At 36.8% G+C, this 23,451-nt stretch overlaps 1 protein-coding gene across 2 annotated transcripts in view; it reads right to left on the reverse strand.

Annotated features, from left to right (window-relative positions):
- The window catches only part of VAV3 (vav guanine nucleotide exchange factor 3), a 329,628-nt gene that overhangs the window by 85,781 nt on the left and 220,396 nt on the right, over nt 1-23,451 (reverse strand). For both annotated transcript variants that reach the window (XM_019746514.3, XM_019746513.3), the window contains exons 18-19: nt 18,915-18,940; nt 13,675-13,720 (exon numbers count right to left, since the gene is read on the reverse strand). In XM_019746514.3, coding sequence (XP_019602073.2) covers nt 13,675-13,720; nt 18,915-18,940 — 72 coding nt within the window. The remainder of the gene's footprint in view (nt 1-13,674; nt 13,721-18,914; nt 18,941-23,451) is intronic.

Below are 23,451 nucleotides of genomic sequence, written 5' to 3' on the forward strand. Positions count from 1 at the left end.
AGCTCCTTATTGCCACCTGTTTATTGGAAATCTGTCCAAGTCTTTTGCAATTAGAGTGTGGTTAGAGTGTGGGGGCTCCGGATCTCTAAGGGAGTCAGTGATGACTATGCAGAGAACATCCCCAAAGGGACAAAGTCAAGAGCTGATAAGAAGGTCAAGAAGAACAAAGGAAACAAAGAAAGACCGGTTAGGCCAGTGTTCTTTGACATTGAAGACAGAGAAATTCTTGCTTGCACTTGAATTCTACTTCACCTCACAAAAACCTCCTGCTCGTCTACTATGTGCAAACACTTCTTTCCAGATTGTTTCGGCTTAAAAAAATGGACTAAGCCTGGCTACGTATCCATAGGATCTTGTCTTTAATTTTTACTGTTTTTTTGTTTTGTTTTGTTTTGTTTTTTGGGGGGCGGGAAGCGCGACCCTGCTATTGTTGCTGGACTGTACCTTTGCTTGTCTTCTGTGATTTTCCGAACCTCACAGTTCAATCTCCAATCCTGACTTCAGAATTTTTTGTTCTTTTGGCTTTTAACAATGCTTCTAGGAACAGGGGCCATAGAAATGAACAGGAAAGGGCACATTGCCTAATAGGAACAAGTAAGAAATCAACATGTCTTCCAAAGTGCCTGAAAATTTCACTATGGATCCAGCCCGACCTCGGATACTTGGTAGCCAACACGTGTAAACAAAAGTAGACAGGAACCATCTTTTCTTCTTGCATATCGAGTTGTTGTTGTTTTTCTCTGTTTATGATTGTTTGAATTGGTGCATCTGTTTTCTCACATGTGGTTTGTATTAGTCCCTTTTTATTTAGATTGTCATCACTTTCACCTACTGGCTAAGTGCCATGTTATTCATTAATATTTTATTTGTCAATAATTTTTAAAATTAGGAGACACAAAAATGTAAAGACATAGTTATTTTTTAAAAAAGCTGTAAAATTTCCAGTAAATATTAATTTCAAAAACTGCATAGAGGATGTAATACCTTTGGCTGACCCTTAAATTCCATCAAAATTACTAATCAGCCATATAATTCTAACACTGGGAGGCTACGATATTTGAAAATAATGAAGATTCCACAACTTGGCACTTATTTTTATTTTATTACACTACTCTGTATGTCATGGCTAGGTTCCGTTTTCTGTCTTGCTTAGGGCATTATCTCATTTGTGGCAATTGATAATCCTGTGATCCAGGTAAGGCCACTATTTCCATCCTCAGTTTACATGGAAGAGAAAACTGAAACTATTCACTTGCCCAAAGATTTATACAGAAGCTTGCACTGCAACCTACGTTTTCAAACTTTAAGCCTATACTCCTTCCTACCAGTGAGATAAGAATGTCTGCCACTGCCAGTAATTGGCCATTCACCCTGTACCAAGCACATCTTTGCATGTTATGACCATACAGGCAGGAAGTAACTGAGCCTCTGATTCAGGGACCCAAACTCCACCAATATGCTTTACTGCTATGTACTATGCATGAGCATTCTCAGAGCATGTTAAATTTACATAACATTATCACGAATCAAATAACAGCCAAATTAAAACCTTTTCAGATGAAGATGAGAAATAGGAAAATGAGGGAAGGCTTGCCTTTCTAAAATGTTATTGATAAAAATTGGCAAGAGACATCAAATATGTTTGTTCTTGTGCTTCGATGATGATTAATGAACTCTTTTTGGAGAGGCAAGATCTGCACTTGGCATTACTATTATAAACTTTTCTCATCCCAGTAGCTTCTTTCCCACCTAAAGGTGGGAAAAGTAGTTACATAAGGCAGTGATTAATGAGATAACCACAAATGTTGATTTAGTCCCAGATAGGGATTTTTTTTTCCGCTCTCAAATCTAATGCTTCACCAAAATTAATTTTAAGTCACACTACAAATAAGAATAAAGTGCCAATTCAAGTTGAAAATACATCATATGCTCAACCTGAGTCCATATGCTTTTTTCCAATTTCTTCCTGTTTTGCTAGAAAAAAAACATCCTTGAACAGTCAGAATCCGAGAAGGTGTTGCCATTTCATTTTTTCAAAACCATTGGCCAGATTCTGTTCTTGGATACTGGCTGAATTTAAATGGAAGATGCATAACTTTTAAAATATGGGATCCCCAAAGCATAGCATTACATTTTTTAAATGGCAAGTTTCTTCCTCTGGGAAGCTATAATATTAGCAATATAATAGCAGGTGGTGGTGGAAAAATACATGAATATTTTCATTTTTCATCCATCTAATCCTGTTAATATGCACTAAACAAATGGAAAGGGAATTCTCTATCCCAAGAAGGAAAGTTCTATCCTGAATTGAATGTGTCACATGATTCCTCTGGGCCATTTAAAATAATAGGAAGCTCCGAGCAAAACTGTCAGTATCTGGACATCCAAAAGCACATTCTCTGAATAGATTAGCAGGACCAATAGGCCAGGTAGGAAACCAAAGCCATTATTCTACCTGTTTGCAACTGGCTCCCCCAAGAAAGACTATTTATTAAACATCTATATTTTCATGGCAACATATAAAACTTCCTAGGTTAGAGCTGTAAACACAGAACTTCCACATTGTTTGGAAACAAAGACACACCTACAGCATCTTTCAAGTAAAATAGAAGATGAAATTTTCTTACTTTGATGAAAAATTATTAAAACTAAAGATCTTTTAAAATAAGAGGTCTAGTCTTAGTCCAGGAACAGCTGTGTAAATTAAGATGCGAAGAGAGTGGTAAAATTAAGGAGGATGGGGATTTGCAAGGGGAAAAGAGAGCAATCGGAGGAGGTTCTAATTTATTAGAACTCAAATGAATATCCACAAAGTATTTTCTCCTCCTACCTCGAAAAAGGCTTGGGAGAAATAATCTTAGTTGGTCATGGTTGACAAAAAAAAAAAAGCCCGATTATAGCAATGTTAAATACTTGCAGCTGTTTGAAATAGCATCCCCTTACTATCTATCAGAGCATATATAGTCACATATTATATACAAGATAACTTATGATCTGAGCCAAATATGTGTATAATGCAGCACAAAAGTAAAAGTACACAATGTAATATGGTTGTTAAACAACATACAAAAAAGGTAAATTTAAATTTTGTAAAATATCATACTATGAATCCTTAAAAAATATTTTGATGTACATTTTGGAACTGCTCACAGAATTTTAATCTACTACTTAAGCTAAAGGGCATGGGTCAAATGTTACATAAATTCAAGAATAAGACTAGAATAGAAGTAAGTATTTAACAGAATTCAGAAGGGGAGAATTTTCTAAGCATAAAAGCAGCAAGAAAAAGAATCATATATAGACTATCGATAACTATGACCACATGCAAATTTAAAACTTTATATATAAACGACTAATAAGCCAGAAGTATTTTTCAATAAACATGAGAAGGATGATATCATGCATATCATCACAAAAGCACTAAATCTTGACTAGAAAAATGAGCAAGGTATGAATAGATAATTCACAGGAGAACAATACAAATAGCCGATAAACATTAAAAAGCGTCCATAGCACCAGAAATCAAGTAAGTTCATATTATGTTATGAAATACTATGGTATGAATAGCAATATATTATTATTTTCTCCTCAAATGACCTAAAGTAAGAAGAACAATATATTGTTAAGTACAAAGGAAGACAATCTCATACATCAATAATAGTGGGGATATGTAATTCAATATAATATTTCTGAAAGGCAATTTGGCAACATACACATATATCTAGAACCTAGGAATTCACACGTTTTTGACCCAGAAATTCGACTTCCATGTCTCCATTCTAAATAATAATAATCAGCTCTGTGGGCAAATATACAAATATTCCTCAAAGTAGTATTTCTAATAATGAAAATGAAAAAGACTACCATCCAACAATAAATGATATTAAAACCATGTCATACATTTTTGAAGACTATTCAATGATTCAAGATACCCTTCACAGTATGGCTCGGATGACCTCCTAAACCAGTCCTAGCTGACCATGTCCCTCCTCTGGTTAAAAGGCTCACTCCGCTCCTGGGCATAAAGTCAAACTTCTTGGTGTGAATTAATAAAGACCTTGCTTTGGTTGCCTCTCAGTTCCCATGCTACACGGCTCTCCCTCTCAGCCCCCAGCGATTCCGTGCTTTCCCCAACTCCAGGCCAGTGCTGGAACTATTCCTTCTGCCTGCAACACTCCGGACTCCATTCATATTCTATTGATGCTCTACTCTTGTCCTGGGTTTCGGTTTAGACATCATTTCCTGATATCACACAACTAAAGTACGTGCCCCTTTTAAGCACAGCCCCTGTACTTCCCTGCTCTCAAATCTTATCGTTGTTCCATAACACGGTATGTCGTGTGAGGGAAAACACATCTTGTCCATCCTTGTAAACTTAACACTGAGCCCGCATACTTGTCAAGCAGGTGAATGAACAAATATGCTCATGAAACAATGTTAAGTGATAAAAGCAGAGTACCAAATTGAAAATACAAACAATTGATAAACATATGGCTACACACCACACACACACACACACACACACACACACACACACACGTATTAGGAAAAAAATGTGTAACAAAATCAAAGAGCGTAAAAGTGATTACATGAGGGAGGTGATACAGACAATTTTTCCAGAAAACTTTTCTATACTTTCTTATAGTTTCTGAAATTTTTAGAACTTTTCGAACTGCAAAACTCTCATTTATCAAAGAAGGTCAAGTGTTATTTTAAAAAGAGAGAGATGTACTGTCTCACCTTCAAATTCATAAAAAAAAAATCGAAACTATATATAAGGATCAAAGATCATAAATGACATGAAAAATACTGACAACAAATTGTGTTTCTGTCACTACTACTAGAGTGAGCCAAAGACTACATTCCAAAATAATCTGAAGGAAGGTTTTCAAAACTGCATGATGTTTAAAAATTATATATTAATTTAAAGTTAAGTCCTTAAAATGGCTTTTTAAAAAAATTCAACTGTTTTCAAGTTTAACATTTAGACTGCCAGAAATCATTCTTTCCATTTCAAAACTGTTAAGTAGAGTGAGTTCTGCTGGGTGTCACCGAGTGCCAGCGTCTACAGTTGTTTGTTTCAGAACCTCTCATTAGCTGCCTTATCTTCTGCCAGGGATTCTACCGTTGCTAAGCTTTTATTGTCCAAATTAACTGAAATACTGTAGCAATTTCAGATTAACATTTTCAAAATTAGCAATGCAGAAAATAAAGTCATCCATAAATCTGCTTTATAACTGCAGCCACCGATGAACTATGCAAAACAGACCAGATCACATGGCTAGTGTGCACTGTACTATACAGATAAACTTCAGGAAATAAGTTTTCCTTGGTCCAGAGCTTGGCATAAGTAGGGCACAGAGAAGATCTCTAGAAGAATGAGGTCTCTGGTGCCAAACACTACAATTAAGTCCTGGTACCAGTCAGGTGCTGTGTGACCTTAGGTAAATTACTTTACCTCTCAGAGCTTTGGTTCCCTCCACTGAAAAACAGCAATACCTCCTCTTACAGTTTGTGGCAGACAGACCCTAAAATAAATCCCAGTAATCCCTGCCCCTGGTATTCAAAGCTTGTTTAATCCCCTACCCTGAATGTGGGCAGGACTTATGACTGGTCTCTAGCCAATAGAGATGCAGGGGGATGTCATTTCCATGGTTGTGTTACATAAGATTTTAATTTCCACCCTGTTAGGAAACTATCATCTTCTTGTTTTGCACACGTTGATGAAGCAAGCAGCCATGTTGGGGAGGTCCACAGGACTAAGAACTGAGGACGACCTCTGGTACAAGATGGAATGGAGGCCCTCAGTTCAACAGCCCCAAAGGAACCAAACCAACAAATATTTAAGTGAGTTGGGAAGTGAATCCTTTTCCAGTTGACCCTTCAGAGGAGACAGAGCCCTGGCTAACATCTTCAGCGAGGTATTGTAAGAAATCCAGAAGCAGAGATCCACCTATACCACGCCCGGATTTCTGACCCACAGAAACCCTGAGATCATAAATGTGTGCTGTGTATGCTGCTAAATTTATGGTAATTTGTTGCATAGCAGTAGAAAATTAATTCCAGAGTGTACACATATTAGTAAGAACCATCACCACCTTCATCATTCCCCACGGAGTACTTACCATGTGCTCATTGATAAATGTATTATTATCTCATTTAATCTTCACAATAACAGTAAGAGGTGTGTTTGCTACTATTGCCTCCATTTTAGAGATGATAAAACGGGTTTACCTCCCCAAGATACAACGAGGAAGTGGAGCGGCAGGACACAAACCCAGCTCTATGACCTTGCAGAAGCCTCAGGCAAAACCCTGCACAAGCTGCCTCTGAGATTAAATGCACTGATATGAGTGAAAGTATCTAATACAGACAAAATTAGGAAAGATCCTCCCTTCTCTTTTTTTCCTCATTACTCTTTTATTGCCACAGAGGCAGGTTGTGGCTACAACTTAATGCCTCAAGGGCTGCACTCTCTGCTTCTCCAACATTCTCATCCTGACCGTCCCAGCAGGGAAGGCACCATTCTCCCTACACTCCCCACAAAACATGCTGTGTTAGGTCCTGTTTCCCCAGACCTCTGACCTGATGCGCCAATCGACACTAATATGTAAGTAGGAAACAGTGAACAAAGGCTTATCTTCTTCTAGAAACACAGTACCTGCTTCCAAAGGAGAATATCAATTGGGTATTTTAGGTACAATGGCAGGGTTACAAGAAGCTACTGTGAGACAAGAACACTTGTTTTCTTGGTTTCCGTGCAAACTAGAGCCGTGGGAAGGGATGAGCCTTTGTTGGGAATCTGCAGTTCCCATTTTAGGTATCTCCTTCCAGATTTACCTCTTTTGATACCAGAAGACAAACAGTCGAGCCTAAAAATGGGGAAAGAACAAGGCAGGAGAGGTAGAAAATGCAGCCGCAGCACGCCCAGGGAGGCAAATGTCTGAAACTCAAACACAGTAACAGATGCACATAACAGTCTGTTCACACCAAGCTTCTCCTTCCCCTATTTCTTTGTGAACATAGCTCTTCTCTGTTACGCAAAACAAATGTCATGTGAACAGACCGGGTCAGCCCCGCTCCCCGTTTTGGAAGTGGGCACAGCAGGCAGATTAACCAATCCGAGGGTACCCTGGTTGCAGCCATTGCCTCAGAGACGAGCAGATGGTTTCGGCCAGGCCTTTTAAAGACCTCCTTGGGATTTTTTGCTAGATTTACTGGGAAACGGGCGTTCTCTTTTCTCTCAAATTATTAGCTGTGGGACAATGTACACGGAGAGTTGCTCATGGTCAACTTTGCCACCAAATGAGACAAACCTACCTGAGGTGCCTGTTGACAGGAAACCAACAGGGTAGAAAGAAGAACTGAGACGCAGGGGCAAATGGAACCCTGATATCATTTGAGCTTTGGAGTCAACTCTGCCTGAAGCCAAAACACTTTGGACTGACTTCTTACTTAAGTCAGTAAATCCCTCAGTCTTTCTTCTTTTTCTCTTACACTAGTTTGAAACGGGTTTATGTCACCTGACGAACAAAAGCATACTGGGTGATACAGAAATGAGCTGACCCACACCTAGTAACAGACGGATAACTTTAACATCTGTAATTCTATGTAAATTTACTTTCACTGATGTACTTCTTGGGTATTTTGTCTCCTTGTCTTGCGTCGTTCTTTAGTTCACAAAGAATTCTCCCTCATCAGACTTCCTACTCAACTACACTGCTCAAAACGTACACCACACCCTCTGGGGCTTCATCATATGCTGCATAGTATTACCGTGTTTCCCCGAAAATAAGACCTAGCCAGACAATCAGCTTCAATGAGCCTTTTGGAGCAAAAATTAATATAAGACCTGGTATTATATTATATTACATTATATTACATTATATAAGACCCGGTCTTATATTATAGTAAAATAAGACCGGGTCTTATATTAACTTTTGCTCCAAAAGATGTATTAGAGCTGATTGTCCGGCTAGGTCTTATTTTCAGGGAAACATGGTATTATTTGACATGTGTTTACAAATCTTATCTTTCCAACAAAATGCCAAGTTCCTCAAAGATAGGGAAACCTCTTTATATTTCCAATATCTATGCAGGAAAAAATGGGTCTCGAAAGAAAAATTATCTGTTAAACCCCACAAAACTCTTTTAAGAACCTAACGAACTTTTCTTTTCATTCAAATTAAAATTTTAAAAATCAACTTGATTTAAATGCACTGAAAGATAAGTAATTGCCAATGAGTCATTTTGACAGAAATTCCACACATGGTACCCCAATGCTCTAATTACTTTCATAACCATTCTCAGTATTTGCACCTAGAACTACTGTATTATAAGATTATAAACAATTATGATATTAAGGATTACCTTCTCAATGTCCTCTTTCTCAGTATTCATTGGACGTTACTTGTATCAAATACTGTTATTTGAAGCCAATAGTTTTGACTCAACTGGCTCCTTGTATTTACCTCAGTTCAGACCAAGTTGATTTGATTCTCAGAGGTTGTGGGCCCATAAGAAATTTGTGAAGTTTCTTTGTCTACTTAGCATACATGGCATGCTCTTTTTCTTCTGAAATGGAATAGTATTTAACTACCAGGCCAAACATAGCAGAGGAAGCTAGGCCACACTTGACCTTCCAAATAAGGAATGTTTTATTGATGATTAATTTTCAAAGCAGTTCACCAAGTTTGAGACTTCCTTTGCAGAATTTTTTCCTAAAATTGTATAGATACATACTTTTTTCGAGAGGTATAATTACTATAACAGAAATTATGAGTTAGAACTGCATAAATGACCCAGAAGTAGGTTCTGTATGTAACACTGCAAATGTTTCATTTCAACTATCACATTATTGATGCCATATTTCCCACCTAACGCATCCCTGGTTATGTCTTCAAATACTCGCCTTGCCGTCATTTGTCTGCTGGAGGTACCTGAGCAGTGGAAAGACTGGCGTGGCAAGGTGTGGCTACACCTGCCAGACAACAGCAATAGTGACCCTTTGTGAACTCAGAATGAGGCTTTAAAGGGAGAAATAAATCCTCCCCAAACCAAAAAAGAGGTGAGTGAGGGACTGTGAAGTACATTTCAAAATCTGTCATCATGGCAAGGGAATTAAAAAGGTAGCCCTGAAAATAATGACAAGGGGATCAACTGCCTTAGTGCAAAACTTGTCTTATTGTCCACAGTTTAATGGAAGCTTGAGAACAAATCAGCTATTTTAAAACCCAGAGCAGGCTCCCCAGCACTTGTCCACAGCTTGGATTTCTCATTTCTTCGTGATGAATCTTAATCATTAGTTTCTATTGTCCCAGTTTTTTCAAGCTCATTCTTTCAATGTGAAACATATTTTTACACATTTATAATTATGCTCTCAATATTTAGATTAGGATTTATATTTGATGAGAAATTAGTTTTAGAGGTGACAGAAAAGACAAAAGTAGGTTTGACTGATTAATATGGGAACAGTATGATCTACGGCTACTTTATTACTTATTTATTGTAGACAAAAGCTCATTTACTAAAACCTTCAAGAATGTACATTTGTCTCCTCAAAAAAAAGACCAAAAAAAGAAAAAAAACAGACAAGAATGAAATGTATTTTCAGATCAGTGATTTTAAAAAATCCCAGGTTGGTATTTTTCTCCTCAATGTTTTCTATTTGGAAACTAAAAATACAAACCGTATCTACTGAGTAAATTGGCATTTGTTTAAAAGCATATCTAAAAGAAATCAACAATTCTGTTTAGATTTGAAATCAGTTTTTCAATCCTTTGAAATTAAAACAGTAACATAAATTGCAATTCAGTACAATAAACCAGCATAACAAAATTTTTATTTATATAAATGAAAACATATAGACCATCCAGGTAAAAGTAATTTGAGCCTACACTTGCGTCTGTCTTTTCCAATTTCTTTTCTTTTTGTACATACTACATAATTAGATCTTTTTATAAGTTTATCAGACTACTCACTAATTGTTTTTATGACACCATGCCATACCATAGTGAATCCATATATAAAAGAGTATATTAATATATTAAAGTATTTTAATATGTACATACATATGCATGCATTTATGCACTCAAGACTTGTGTCTGTGTCTACCACTTCCTTGGGCAGAATATAAATTCCTTGTGGAGAGGAGCCATGTTTTATAATTAATGACATTGCTGGTGTTTACTGGTCTATCAGACACAAAGTTGATAATGAAAAGAAAGATTTCTTGAATTTATTTTTTCATACAAGAACAAACAGAAATGACATTGCATATCAATTCTATCTACCTGAAAGAGAAAGTGACCATCTTTGAAGATATCTCTACTAAGAAACAGTAAGACATCTCTTCAGTAAATAAGACAGTGTTTCTGAGCCAGGTTTCTCTTTGTAATCAAGAGTTTTACAATGAGCACATGAGAAGCAAGAACACAGAAAGAACTCTTATCAATTTAACCATTCTCTGCTCATTTACTATTCAAGGTTATCACAAATCACATGAGTAACCTAAGATCAGAAAGAGATGAGGTACCTGAATATTTCCATTTACTTCATCTAATCTTTAGGCAGCACAACAGAGAACAATGTCCTGAATTTTTTAAAAGCTAGTAACTCTGGACTTAAATACAAGATGAATGAGTCGCACAAATATAAGATAATTTCGTAATCATCTAAAAACATGGATTTGATTAAAAGAACACATATTCTGGTATACAGCTTTGCTGCATGCAAACTAAAATAAATCTTGTATTTCCTATACTCAGACGGAAGGAAATTTTTAAAGCTCAGTATTAAAATTTAATTGGTAACTTTGACCTTGAATGCCACTTTAGGTGAAAAATATTATCCCAGTGCTCAGATTTTCTTGAGATTTATGATCTCATGTTCTTGAAAAAGGCCTAGCATCTCCATGTTCCTGAAATAATTGATCTGTCTCTTACAAGTGTTATTTTCCTGAAACTAACATCTGTCTCAGGAAGAAAAGTACAAACTGATGAAAATTACCTTGCTATATTTAAAAAATCCAAAAGAGCTACCGAAATTTGCATTTAACATATTACTATATTTATAAAAACAGTCAAGATCATAAATTGATAAATTAACACACAACAGAAGACAAGAAAATCTAAACTAAATTGCACAGCCATTTGCAAATATCGTCTATAAAGAGTAACTGCAATCATTAATAAAGAGTGAATGTTTTAAATATGTTAACAAGCCACATTGCAAAGCTACAGCTGACATCTTTCTTGGTTTGAAAAGAATTCCACAACACACTGTATCTGTTTTCCAACTTGTGAGTTTTTCCTTTCTTTTTTTCTTTATTACATTCACAAATACTACTAAATTCAAAAATTTAGAACCACCACTGTTGATGGTATCTCTTCTTAAAGATAAGCAAAATACCACAGAAACCATTAGATAAGCAGCAAATAATGGCAAACCTGAAAATGACTGTGAGTATATGACTTCTAGCTTCAATGGAAATTCAGCATGAAATTCTGGGTTTGTTTGAAAAGAAATAACTAGCAAATATTATTGATTCTCCTACACATGACAAAATGTCTAATATTAAATAGCATGCTCTACCACAAAGCAATTATTGTAATAATCACCACCTCTTGGAATTTACTACATATTGGCACAGTTATAAGTACTTTACACGTAGCAACTCATGTAATGCTCACAGCAACTTTGTAAGGTAGGTACTGTTATTATTCTCCTTTTACAAATGATGAAATTACAGTACAGAGAGCATACAAATTGCCCAAGATCAACTGCAAGTAAACAGCTAAACTGGGTCTCCAGCCCATCCAATATGGCTCAGAGCCATGCTTACTACAGCTAGATTATTCCATATTCCATCAGTACATTGGTCCACTTTGTCCACAGGAAGAATTGAAAAAGCAAGCAACTCAATGCATACAGAAAGTTATAGTCATTCATTAATTCATTTAGAAATATTTATTAAGCACCTGATACTCAAAGAACTATGTGCATTAAGTACTTTTCCAAAACAAAAGGTCTACGGAGAAGATAAATAACTCGTGTGTGTGTGTGTGTGTGTGTGTGTGTGTGTACACAGATATATAATTATCAACATAACATACAACACTACATTTTTTATATTTGTAACTTTACTCTTCATTAAGTCTCCCATGATCTTTGGACAAATAGGAATATCAGAAGAGTTAATAGCTATACAAAGCCATCACCTATAGGATAGAGGATGAACTATTTTATTATTGGTCTACTTGCCGTACTTATAATCTATAAATTCACTATACCTCCCTTTAAATAATCTAAGGGCTCCTAAAAATTTGGGCTACATATAAAGAAATTTTTAATAGTCAAATGTGTTCCTACTGACACACCATAAATATGGAAATGCACTTCCCTGGAAAAAAATGGATTGAATGAAAATGCTCACAGAGAGAAAATATTTTTAAAATAACATTTATAAGGGATAGATAATTTTTTTAAGAACAGAAAAACTACAACTCACACAAAATAAGAAAAAAAACGATGTTCACGGTTATACACTCCTATTGAACAGAACAGAAGTCACTTCTACATGTTATTGCAGAATACTTTGCAAAGAGTATTGTCTTGGGAAAGTTGGAACTATTAAAAAGTAAACCAGAACCTTATTATTTTTTTTTAATGGCCTCAATTTTGTTCTGTAGTTAAAACATTTTAACTGATCTCAGGACACAAGTGAGGCAATTTCTAGCCAGAGGCAGCAAAGCACCTATAAATCTTTTCAAACAGCTCGTAAACTACCATGGCTGCGATGGGTGTGGATTGTTAAAAGTTATAATGCTTTGAAAGCTAAACTTTACAATGAGGTGAACACTGTTTATGATGAGAAAACAAAACACATAATCCAGATTATTTTCCAGCAAGACTACTCTGTATTTCATGTTCCACTTGATTTATTACCAAGCTCATATATTTGGAATCCTTTAGTCATGAATACCTTTTACCCACAATACTATGAGCATAGATTATACATAACAAATCTTTAGTGATTAAACTATGGAAGGCATTGCTTAACGGATGAAAAAATAATTACACTAAAATAATGATAGGGCAAACCTCATGATGTTAAACAGAACACAACTGAATGCTCTCTGCAGACCAACAATTGGTCTCCAGAGAGAATACTTGTTCACCAAGTCCTTAAGTTCATTTTTCCATTATAAAATAGCTTACATGCAGGATGAAGAAAAGCATTTTTCCAAATGGGGAGGGGACCGAAGCTGTCTGGCTATGAATCCCCCCACCTCCTTAGAAAATGCTAATGTTTAAGTGCCAGTTTGCTTGTTGATTTTTCTTTCCAGATTTGGGAGGGAACAGGGGAAGTTTGTTGGATATGTTAGCATTAACGAGGTACCCTGAGGCTATTCAGTAAAGCAAATAACCTGCTCCACTGCTGACTGTGGAAAGAATGGGGTACTGAGGGTTACCCACCACGTGACCCTGTCCTGAGAAGGAAGTACTGTCAGGTAAATGATTGACACATTAGACTGTCACCTCCTGGTCACATATTATATACCAAACTGTGAGGAACAAAGGCTAATAGTCTGCCTGACTTTCTACAGCAATTCCCATATACTTTCATCATCATTTAACTAAATCGTAATTATAGAAGCATAACCAGAAACACACCTGGATCGGCCTGTCGGGGGTTCCTTCGGAGACCATTGGTCCGTTTCTGTGCAGAAAGGGAAAACAAAGACTTTGTATTATTAAATTGTATTACTTTGTGACACTTTAGAAGGCCAATGAATGTTGCACTTTTTCCATTTCAAAGTATGACTACCATGTTTCCCCACAAATAAGACCTATTATAAAAACAAACTTTGGAACCAAATGTTTTGATCAAATTTACTGTGTTTCCCCCAAAATAAGACCTAACCAGACCATCAGCTCTCATGCGTCTTTTGGAGCAAAAATTAATATAAGAGCTGGTCTTACATTATAGTATTATATAAGACCCGGTCTTATATTAAAATAAGACCGGGTCTTACATTAATTTTTGCTCCAAAAGACGCATGAGAGCTGATGGTCCAGCTAGGTCTTATTTTGGGGGAAACATGGTAAATTTGATCAAAACATTTGGTTCCAAAGTTTGTTTTTATAATTTAACCTTTTTGTTTCACTAATAAGTCTTCCACTTGAATATCATTACATTTGATAAGTCGTTGGTATAACACTATGGGAAAGAAATATCTTCATTTGCCATCTGTGGGTATTATTACTCATTTTTTTGTTTGTTTTTGAAGTCATAATGACTACACGAATTACGAGAACAAAGGCCAGGCAGACAGCCTTGGTTGGAAAATGCTCCGAGCAAAGACATATGATCTCCAAAACTCTACCTCAGCTATTTCTGAAGCCTGACAGATCAGAGACTGGAGCAGGTATAAAACCTCAAAACAAAGATCTCCAGCTCTGATTTTAGCAAACATTTAAATGAGAATGATGTTTTAATAATGGATCAGTTGTATCTGAATTCTTTAAGAAATCAAACAAAGCATGCAGCTTGGAAACCAGGAAAGCAAATTCTTATTATAGAAAAGGAATCCATAAGAAAAATCGTACATTACAAAAATTATAGAAAAGATGCAAAAGAGATTTTCAACTTTTGAAAATGCACGGTGACACGTTAAGTTTCACAAATATTACATTAATGCCTACCTAGTAACTATGGTAATCTCATTAATTAATAAGGACTAGATTTCTACTTTTTATTGTAAAAATAAAAATTGGATGAAATGCTAAGTCTACAACAAGCATATAATTCATATTTCCCCAAAACAATTTTCTTTCTATGTGTGGGAGAGTTTCTGCCTGTGTGTAGACTCAGTTTCATTCAGAGCCCATTTGGCTTTACTAAGCACATATGAGCTGTGGGTTTTTCATTAGGCTGCCTTCTGTGTTCATTCATAAGTTAAATGGGTGAAATGACCCCTATAGCCTTCCAAAGGGCCTCAGCGTCATATTTAGCAGATTTTCAGGGTTCTCAAGTAACAGCAAATTGGAGAAAGTTTTAAAATATAATTTTTCTTTTTAACTCAACTACTTTCCAAATGGATTTGTGGAAGGCTAACATGATCATTAAAATCAGCAATGAAGCTATGTTGAACAAGATGGTAGCTGTATTGGAAAAAGTAGTGGTAAAGAGAGCCCTTGTGAGTAAGGCGAAGAAAATGTAGCTCTGGGCTTCTTGGTAGCCGAGGCACAATAAAGAGAAGCATGGTGAGTTACAAATTCCTAGCTAATAATTTAGAAGAAAACTGCTTTCCAAGAAAAACTCTTTTCTACCTGAAATTGTATGAACATTTTTGGAGCTCTCTATATAAAGGACAATGACACAACTGACAATATGTTCTATGTAATGATGGATATTTCGTTGCTACGTTTACTTCCTACATAGCCCTCCACCTTCTTAATGTCCAACAGAAGCTGTCTTTCTACTGCTCTTACACCACCTACTATCAAAGTGCTTGGAAGGCAAGAAAGAAATCCAACCTTTGGTTCTTATTCCTGAACTAGTACTATGTAAATACTATAAACTTAGAATGTGAAAAACAACATTTGAGTTCACAAGCAGATCTATATTACCTTAGAATTTAAGATCAAAACAGGGAACACAGTGCAATAATTAAGAGTATGAATTCTAGAACCAGACTGCTTAAGTTCAAATTCAGAGCCTGTACTTGGCACCTGTTTGATCGTGAGTTAATTAAGTCTTTGTGCCCGTTGGGGATCCCCAATTTCCAATGGGGATAATATTCCCATTGGGGATAATAATAGCACGTACTTCATAGCATTTGTGATGAGAATTAAATGCGTTAATTTATATCAAGTGCTTGGAAGAGTTTCTGATACATAGTAAGGATTATTAAGTAATAGCTTATCATTGTTATTATTGTCATTATTATTATTAACTTCATGGTATTTGGAATATTTAAATTCACATAGAGGAAAATTATTTCTACTAAGTTATTGCCCTACTGCTTATGTTTTAGGTTCTTCCTCCAGAAATTCTTTGAAAATCAGTGACCCTGAAACAAAAACTTTTCAAAAGGAAGAGTGGGAAGTGGAACAAAATACAAGCTGGTTACATTTTTTAAAAAGGAGGGGGGTAGGCAATTTCTGCTACTTAGACCAAGTGCATTTGGAGAGTCTGAAATTTTTTGTACTTTAAAAGCACCTAAAAGTATTTTACATTGTAAAAAACTAGAAATGTTTGGCAGAACATATTTAAACCTACTTCCTTCCCCCCTGAATATTCTCAAAAGCCTGGGACAGAGCTGGACAAGACTTTGTACCCCAGCCAGCAGAGGAGGGCACCGCTAGTGGGCAGTCACAGTCCCATGAGAGCAGGTGAATCAGTCTTCAGACCCTTCTTGATCTCTTTTGATCTGCCTAGAAGCGGAGAACAAACAACCACCACCAACCAACCTAATTTATGTCTTGATTCATTACCTATTACCTTGTCTTTCTCTAAAAGAAATACCTTTATCGTCCAAGACTCTCTCTTCTTGCCTCTTTGGGGTGAAACCTAATTCTGTCTGTTGATTTTACCAACAAAACAAGCAAAGCTTCATTTGCTATATTGAACAGGCTTTGGTTCCTCTACCTTTTCTAAAGGTAGAGAAACCTACGTTAGGGAATACATTTAACATAGGTATGTATTAAATAGGTGTGGAATGATAACAGTGTTTCCTGGAGCTAGGGGTGGCTTCTGAAGGGCCACTCCAGCATGGGATGTGAAGTGAATATCCCAGATGTGGTCAAGGAGACCCATGGGTCCCATGGCCACTGAAAACTGACCTACCTTAAGAATGAGGTATAAAATTAAAACTGAAAAATTCACAATCATGGCTACTGATAGGGGAACACAATAGGACTACAAACTGGTACGTGGAGGAGAAGAAGATCTTCAAGGCGGGGAAAATAAAAGTCACAGAACTTACAGAAGGGCTTTGATTACTTCTGGGAAGACTCCTGAGCATCATAAAATATCTGCCAGGGAGAGTAAAAGCACCTTCCATACAGTCTTGGTGGAGAGTATGGAGTGAATAATGGTTCTTAACATCCATTTGCTACACTTCTCCCTTAAACCAAGCTAAACTTTCCAGATAAATTGGCCAATCTAAGAGCTTACTATAATTATCCACCCAAAGTAGAGATTATTAGCAGAATCACACATTAAATAAAAATTACGCTTATTATATTCAAAAGTTAAGCTAGTCATTAAAACACCGATGCTACATTTTAAAAAAAAAAATCAACATGAAAATTAATTCTTTTCATCAAAGACTTGCATGTAATTTTTAAGAGTATAAAAATACCTGGAGAGAATTATTTAGTATCCTGTGAAAATTATTAACCACTTCTTAATAGCACACTTTCTTTCTGTAAATACAAGCCACTTCACATTACTTAAATATAATCAAGTGACATCGTCTTCTCCTGGAAAAACAAATCTATATTTAACAGTATAAATGTAAGGTAACACTGAGTTAAAGTTCACAGCTCTACAAGGAAACCTGTCTCAATAATCTAATAACAGCAAGAAGGCTGCTTTCCAAGATCTTCTTTGGCGCTTCTGGCACAATCCTTATAGGCCTGGTGAAAAAAATCTTACCTTTTTGACTAAACACTAAAAGAAATTTTACATTATTTTAGCCCTAGAAGAACTCATGCAGCCTATTTTAAAATTATTACTCTCTTGTTATGCATTCCTTGATCTAGAGTCTAGATTCTAAAATACAGTCAACTGATACACGAAGAGGTGTGCACATAAATTTCCTCACGTCACACTCTTGATATCCTATATGAAAAAATTATGTGCTTATGCGAAAGAATAGGAAAATATTACCTCTTATTTGACATCTTGCTGTACTTTTTAAAATATTTTTACCAATAATATAAGTGCCAGCCTATTAAACACATACTAATATTACACCACTCTTAATGAGATATAATTGTTATGTGTTAAAATAACTTGGCATAGAATGCTTTTGTCATTCTTTTATTCTGATGTTCTCAGATCACTGAGAATTTGGTTCACATAACGAATCATACATATTTTACATTTTAATTTTCTTTGCTGACATTCTTTTTTTGGAGGTAAGATAAAAAATTTGTTCTTTTTGGTTGAAGGACAAGGCAATGGTTGTCTGGAATTGGCCATATTTTTCATTCTTTCATATTTTTTTAAAAAATAGCTTTATTTTAAGCGGTGACAGGGATCACATACTCCTAAGCCATTCGACCTTAGACTCTGTGTGAAACTAAAAGGACATGTTATCAGATCTCGATTTGGTCAGTAAGACATGATACAAATTATATGTGTGTTCAGATGGAAAACTACCAGAAACATGAAATCACATCCTTAGATGAGCCATGTCAGAACTTTTCAGTACCAGCAAATGCTGAGCAGCAACACACCATTCCATGACAGGGCACAGGTCTAGCAACTTCTTTCTGTACTAACAGGATCAAGGCTATTCATTCCAAGGAAATATCTTCAGATGCATTGTTTTAAAAACCTCAGGGATTTGTGGAATTCTGTCTCAGGGAAATATATCCCCACATTGGTGCTACAATTGTTATTTAAAATTTACCTGAATAAGGAAGATTCTGAAAGTTCCATTTACACTCAGGCTTAGATTAAATACTCACGATTTTCCTCTACTGAAGACCTTCAGCGGGTGACTAAAAATTCCTGATTAAACCTGTGCATTTCATTCACAAGCAGTTGGTTGCTCATGGTCTCTATTTCTCTCCATTTTAAGAGGCACATTTAACATTCTAAAAGCTCAAGCCTGCTGAAGTTAGCAAACAATTTGAAATGCAAAAGTTATATAACAATGTGTAAATGTTAATCTTACCTCTGGTGGTTTGAGCGTCCCTGGTTCTGAAACAAATGTAAAAGTTGGCATCGTCAGAGTCAAGTTCTTTTGTTTGGTTAGCAGCCTTAGCCTGTTCTCTGCAGCGCAGTAAAACACAACTGCTGTGCTCTCCTAACTACTACCTGTAATAGAGTTCCAGGGTCCCTCAGGCTGGGCTAGCAATCGTTTTGCAACTCTGGATCTCTTGCCTTATTGGCTTGTCAGGAAAGTGACTCATAGTTCTAAACAACTTCTAGGTTATGCTTAATTTTTTCAATTGTTTATTAAGCAGTGTCAATCCAACCACATAAAGCACCTCGAAACAGTGGCTTGCACTAAATTCATGTACATAAGAGAAAGCTAGGTGGGAACGTTTCAACATACTTGGTTTTAAGAATCTAAACACACCAAGTCCCAAAGATATTACATTGACGATTTATAACAATTGCAAATTTAATACAGTACAATACTGCATGTATTTTTCCCCCCATTGAGTGGCTATACGTCTTATTTTTAATTTGGGGGGAAATACATTTTGATTTAAAGATGGAAATTAAAAACTGACAGGATTCGACTCCAATATGAACTTTCCTTTCAGCCTTAGTTTACCTGTCTATAAATAGAAACAATAATTTCCATGACATTTCAGTTCCTGATAATGACAGAGTTAAAAGGGGCCCTGGGGTCTTCAGGTGAGTAATGTGGCAAAGGGTGGATCTGCAAAGTAGAGGCACACACAGCACATGGAAGAACAGGCGGATGGTATTTTTGCTTGCTTTCCCCATACCCAGGAGCACCTGTACATGTTACAACTTCTCTAGACTGTGGAGGAAAACACCTCATCATTTCGAGCCCACGCCTATACTTTTCCCATCCAAAATGATCCTTTAAAGGGGGATCTGAGAAGAAAAATAAAAAATAAAAAAACAGAGGGAAAAATCAGGAGGGAGAGGGCAGGCCGAAATGTAAGCTCTGTTGACCTAAATGAACCTCTTGCAGAGGTTCCAAGAAGCCTCCTCAGCCAGAGTTGAAGGGGAAAATGTTTGTCAGAATATCTGACTGGCTGCCACAGACTGATTTACACAGAAAGACTGCCTGGGGCATGGAACAGGAGGTTTTGTTGTTTTGTTTTTAAGGAATATTTCTAGTTAATGGAAATAGAAGATTCATGGGTAAAAAGACACCTTTCTGGAGAAGAGCTAAGTCTGCATTCCTTTGTCGATTTCAAACCCATCACCCTAGCTTTCATAGATTATTGTCTTCTATGAAGGAATCTTGTTCGGTCTGAAGTTGGCCTTTCCAAAGAAGTATAACTAGACAGAAAGCTATTTCACTTCTTTCCTCCGCTCTAGAAATATGCAATTGTTTCAGAAGAAAGACTGCCTAAGAGAACTGGTTTGGGGAGAGAGGTTAGAAAGGTACCATTTGGTTGGCTACTGTGCCCAGACTTAGAACCCAGGTTAGGTGAACTTGGTTCCTAACAGAGCAAGTATAATACCTGTTTCACTGGTTGGACCAAAAAAATCTATGTGCCAGAATAGCCCTAAACTACTTTCTTCTCCAACTACCATGTTTCCTGGAAAATAAGACCTAGCCAGACCATCAGCTCTAACACGTCTTTTGGAGCAAAAATTAATATAAGACCCAGTATTATATTATATTATATTGTATTGTATTATATTATATTATATAAAACTCAGTCTTATATTAAAATAAGACCGTTTCTTATATTAATTTTTGCTCCAAAAGATGCATTAGAGTTGATGGTCAGGCTAGGTCTTATTTTCGGGGAAACACGGTAGTGAGTTAGAGAAAAAGCCTGGGTATTGTATATTGCAGGGAGCACCAAAGAGGAGGGGAGTCTAAGTTAGCAATCCAAGGAGACTGAGGAAAGTCTTGCTATTTCTAGGTGACCTCTAAAATGGAAAAACCTCAGATCTTTTGAGTTCAGTGTTCATATATGAGTATGTACCTTAGTTTCGATTCAAAAGTATCATTTTATTTCCTGATCCTGCATAGATGTGTTTTTATGCCTTTGGGAAGTAGGTCTTTTAAAATGTGCTTTAAATGTTTATTTTGTTTGTTTGTTTTGCATAAAACCTATGATAAGCCATGTGGCAGTAGATGTCACACCTGCTCCATGAGGGTCATCTGGGAACTCCCCAGGAAGAGGAAATAATGGTACCTAAGGTGGTTATACCTATGCAGACACTTGCACCTCTTTACCCAGAAAACACATCTAGGTCCAGAAGACCCTCATCTACAGCTCTTCAGATTTTGTCGCACAGGGTTCAAGTGCAAGCTGGCCCAGCTGCCTGCATGGGTGAGAGCATCTATCACAGAACAGAGTGTGAGGTCCAAGCAAGGCGTGAATGAGACTGGCAGAAAGGAAGGACCAAATTAGACTTTGCTGACCACCTTCCTCAACGCTCCCTCTTTCATTTTTCCTGCTTCTTGCTGTCTCCTGCTTTCTTTCTTTGGTGTCTCATCAAGCAAACCAGCTTTCCTCATAAATCTGATTGGATGTACTAAGAACTGCTCTACACAAAGCCTCCTCTGTGTGACCCAAATAGGAAAAATAGAAGAGGGGTTTTGGGGTGGATGCAACTCCAGCTCCAAGGGCAGGAGTCCTTAATGGGGTTTACCCTTTCCTTGTCACCACTCCCTGTCCTCTTAGCCACCACATCTACCCTCCCCCTGCACTCGGTGCCCATGGAGTTGGCCTAAGGCCATTCACGCTCAGATTGGCTCATGCTGGGTAGAGCACAGAGTAATAGCTCTTGAAAGTCAGAGTTTTTGTTTCATCATATTTCATGGTCGGGCTCTGTAAATTTTCTGAGGCTAGGACAAAAGCCAATAGACTGGGAATAACTCTTAGAATCTGTTCTGAGTTCAGAAATTCTTAGCCAGGCTTCTGTACATATACTTTTGCAGCTGCTCTGGGGGTCATACCCTTGAGCTAATTGACTTCTTCACAGACATAATTGAACTTCTGATAACCGTATCGATGCAACGGCTTGTTAACCTATGTTAAAAATGACAGGGATGAGAAAGAGGGAAACCTAACTGCAATGCTGTTTCATACATTCTCGAAGTAAAAGTTCATTCTGGCTGGGAAAATAGAATAAGAACCTCTTTCGATAAAGTATGCCACGGGAAAGTGGCTCTAGTTTTCAAGTCTGCAACACCATCCTTCACTTTTTGATATGTACCCAAAACTGCAATGGCGGGTGCTTTAAATCTCTGAAAAAACAACAACAACAACTCTGTGTCATAGCTTTGCATCGGGACTAAGACACTAAGGGCTGATGATCGCCCAATCTACTTTGGCTGAATTCTGATCAGCTGGAAAGGTTGCTGGTTGAGATCTGAGAAAAAGTGTCTCTCTCGGTCTTTTTCTCCTGGGAAGTGCCTTAGGATAATAATTCAATTCTTCAAGTTTCCAAAAGTTTTTAATCCTCAACTTGTCTTTACCCTGCCACTTACTTTGCAGGCCCCTATTGATCCAACTATAAAATGTTCTTACCCTTTCAAGAACCTTTCTACATGGTGACTCACGGGCCCTCAAGGGGTTTATACCTTGTGCTTCTTTCATGTCTCGACTGGTTTAATGTGATTCAGAGAACCGGTGTGACGAAGACGCTCGGAGCCTTTGCAGAACGCCATCTTCGATGCCAGCACAGGGTTCAATGTGCATGTTTGTGTAAGAGAAGTGCTTTTCACTGAGGCTTTAGACTCATATCATATAATTCATTTGTTTACATAAAAACTCCAGTCTCATTTTATTTGTTTTTTTCCAATACAAGTGGCTCTCAGAGCATACATTATTACACAATTTGCTTTGTCTCTTACCTGAAGTTCTGTTTCTTAAGACTAAATAAATCCATCTCCAGTAAGACCTTTTGTCTCACAAGGGGCCACAGAAAAGGCATTTCTAGTAGAGTGCCTTGTCATCAAGGCTCACATGCCAGCTTGGGAACCATTAAAACTAAAAGGCATTTAGACTGATCCAGTTTGGGAAGGTGCACAAATGCTATGTTCACCATTCAGATCTACAGCAATATTTTTGGGGGGTGGAAAAACTGTAAATAATACTTGGAAAGAGGCTTTGGTCTCTTTTGGGGAGCTCTAACAGGAATCCAACCATAAAACAGTTTCCAGTTCACTGTAACAATTTTTAATATGTCATTAAACTGACCCAAATAGTTAAGTGGAAGGAATACTAATTATTCTTGAGTATAAAATTGTCTTGATAAGTTAAAAAAAAAAAGTGGACTAATTGATGTAAAAGGTTTTAAGTAATATTAAGTAGAACCAGTCATTTTTGGTTATGTGATCAATGGTCAAGCCTCAGTTAATATAAAAGTAATGTGATAAAATACCTGGTGATAGAAGTCTGAAATAAAATGTTATCCTAATTGCTTATCTCACGTTAAAATACTGCAATACTATTATTTATAAAAGAGCCCTCTCAGGTGACAATTTACGGTGCAGGTTCTAGGTAGCAAACTTGCAGAGGTTTAAACAATTAGGATAT

The sequence above is a fragment of the Rhinolophus sinicus genome, chromosome 7, assembly GCF_057876585.1.
Source record: "Rhinolophus sinicus isolate RSI-liver-muscle chromosome 7, RSI-T2T, whole genome shotgun sequence".
NCBI classification, from domain to species: domain Eukaryota; kingdom Metazoa; phylum Chordata; class Mammalia; order Chiroptera; family Rhinolophidae; genus Rhinolophus; species Rhinolophus sinicus.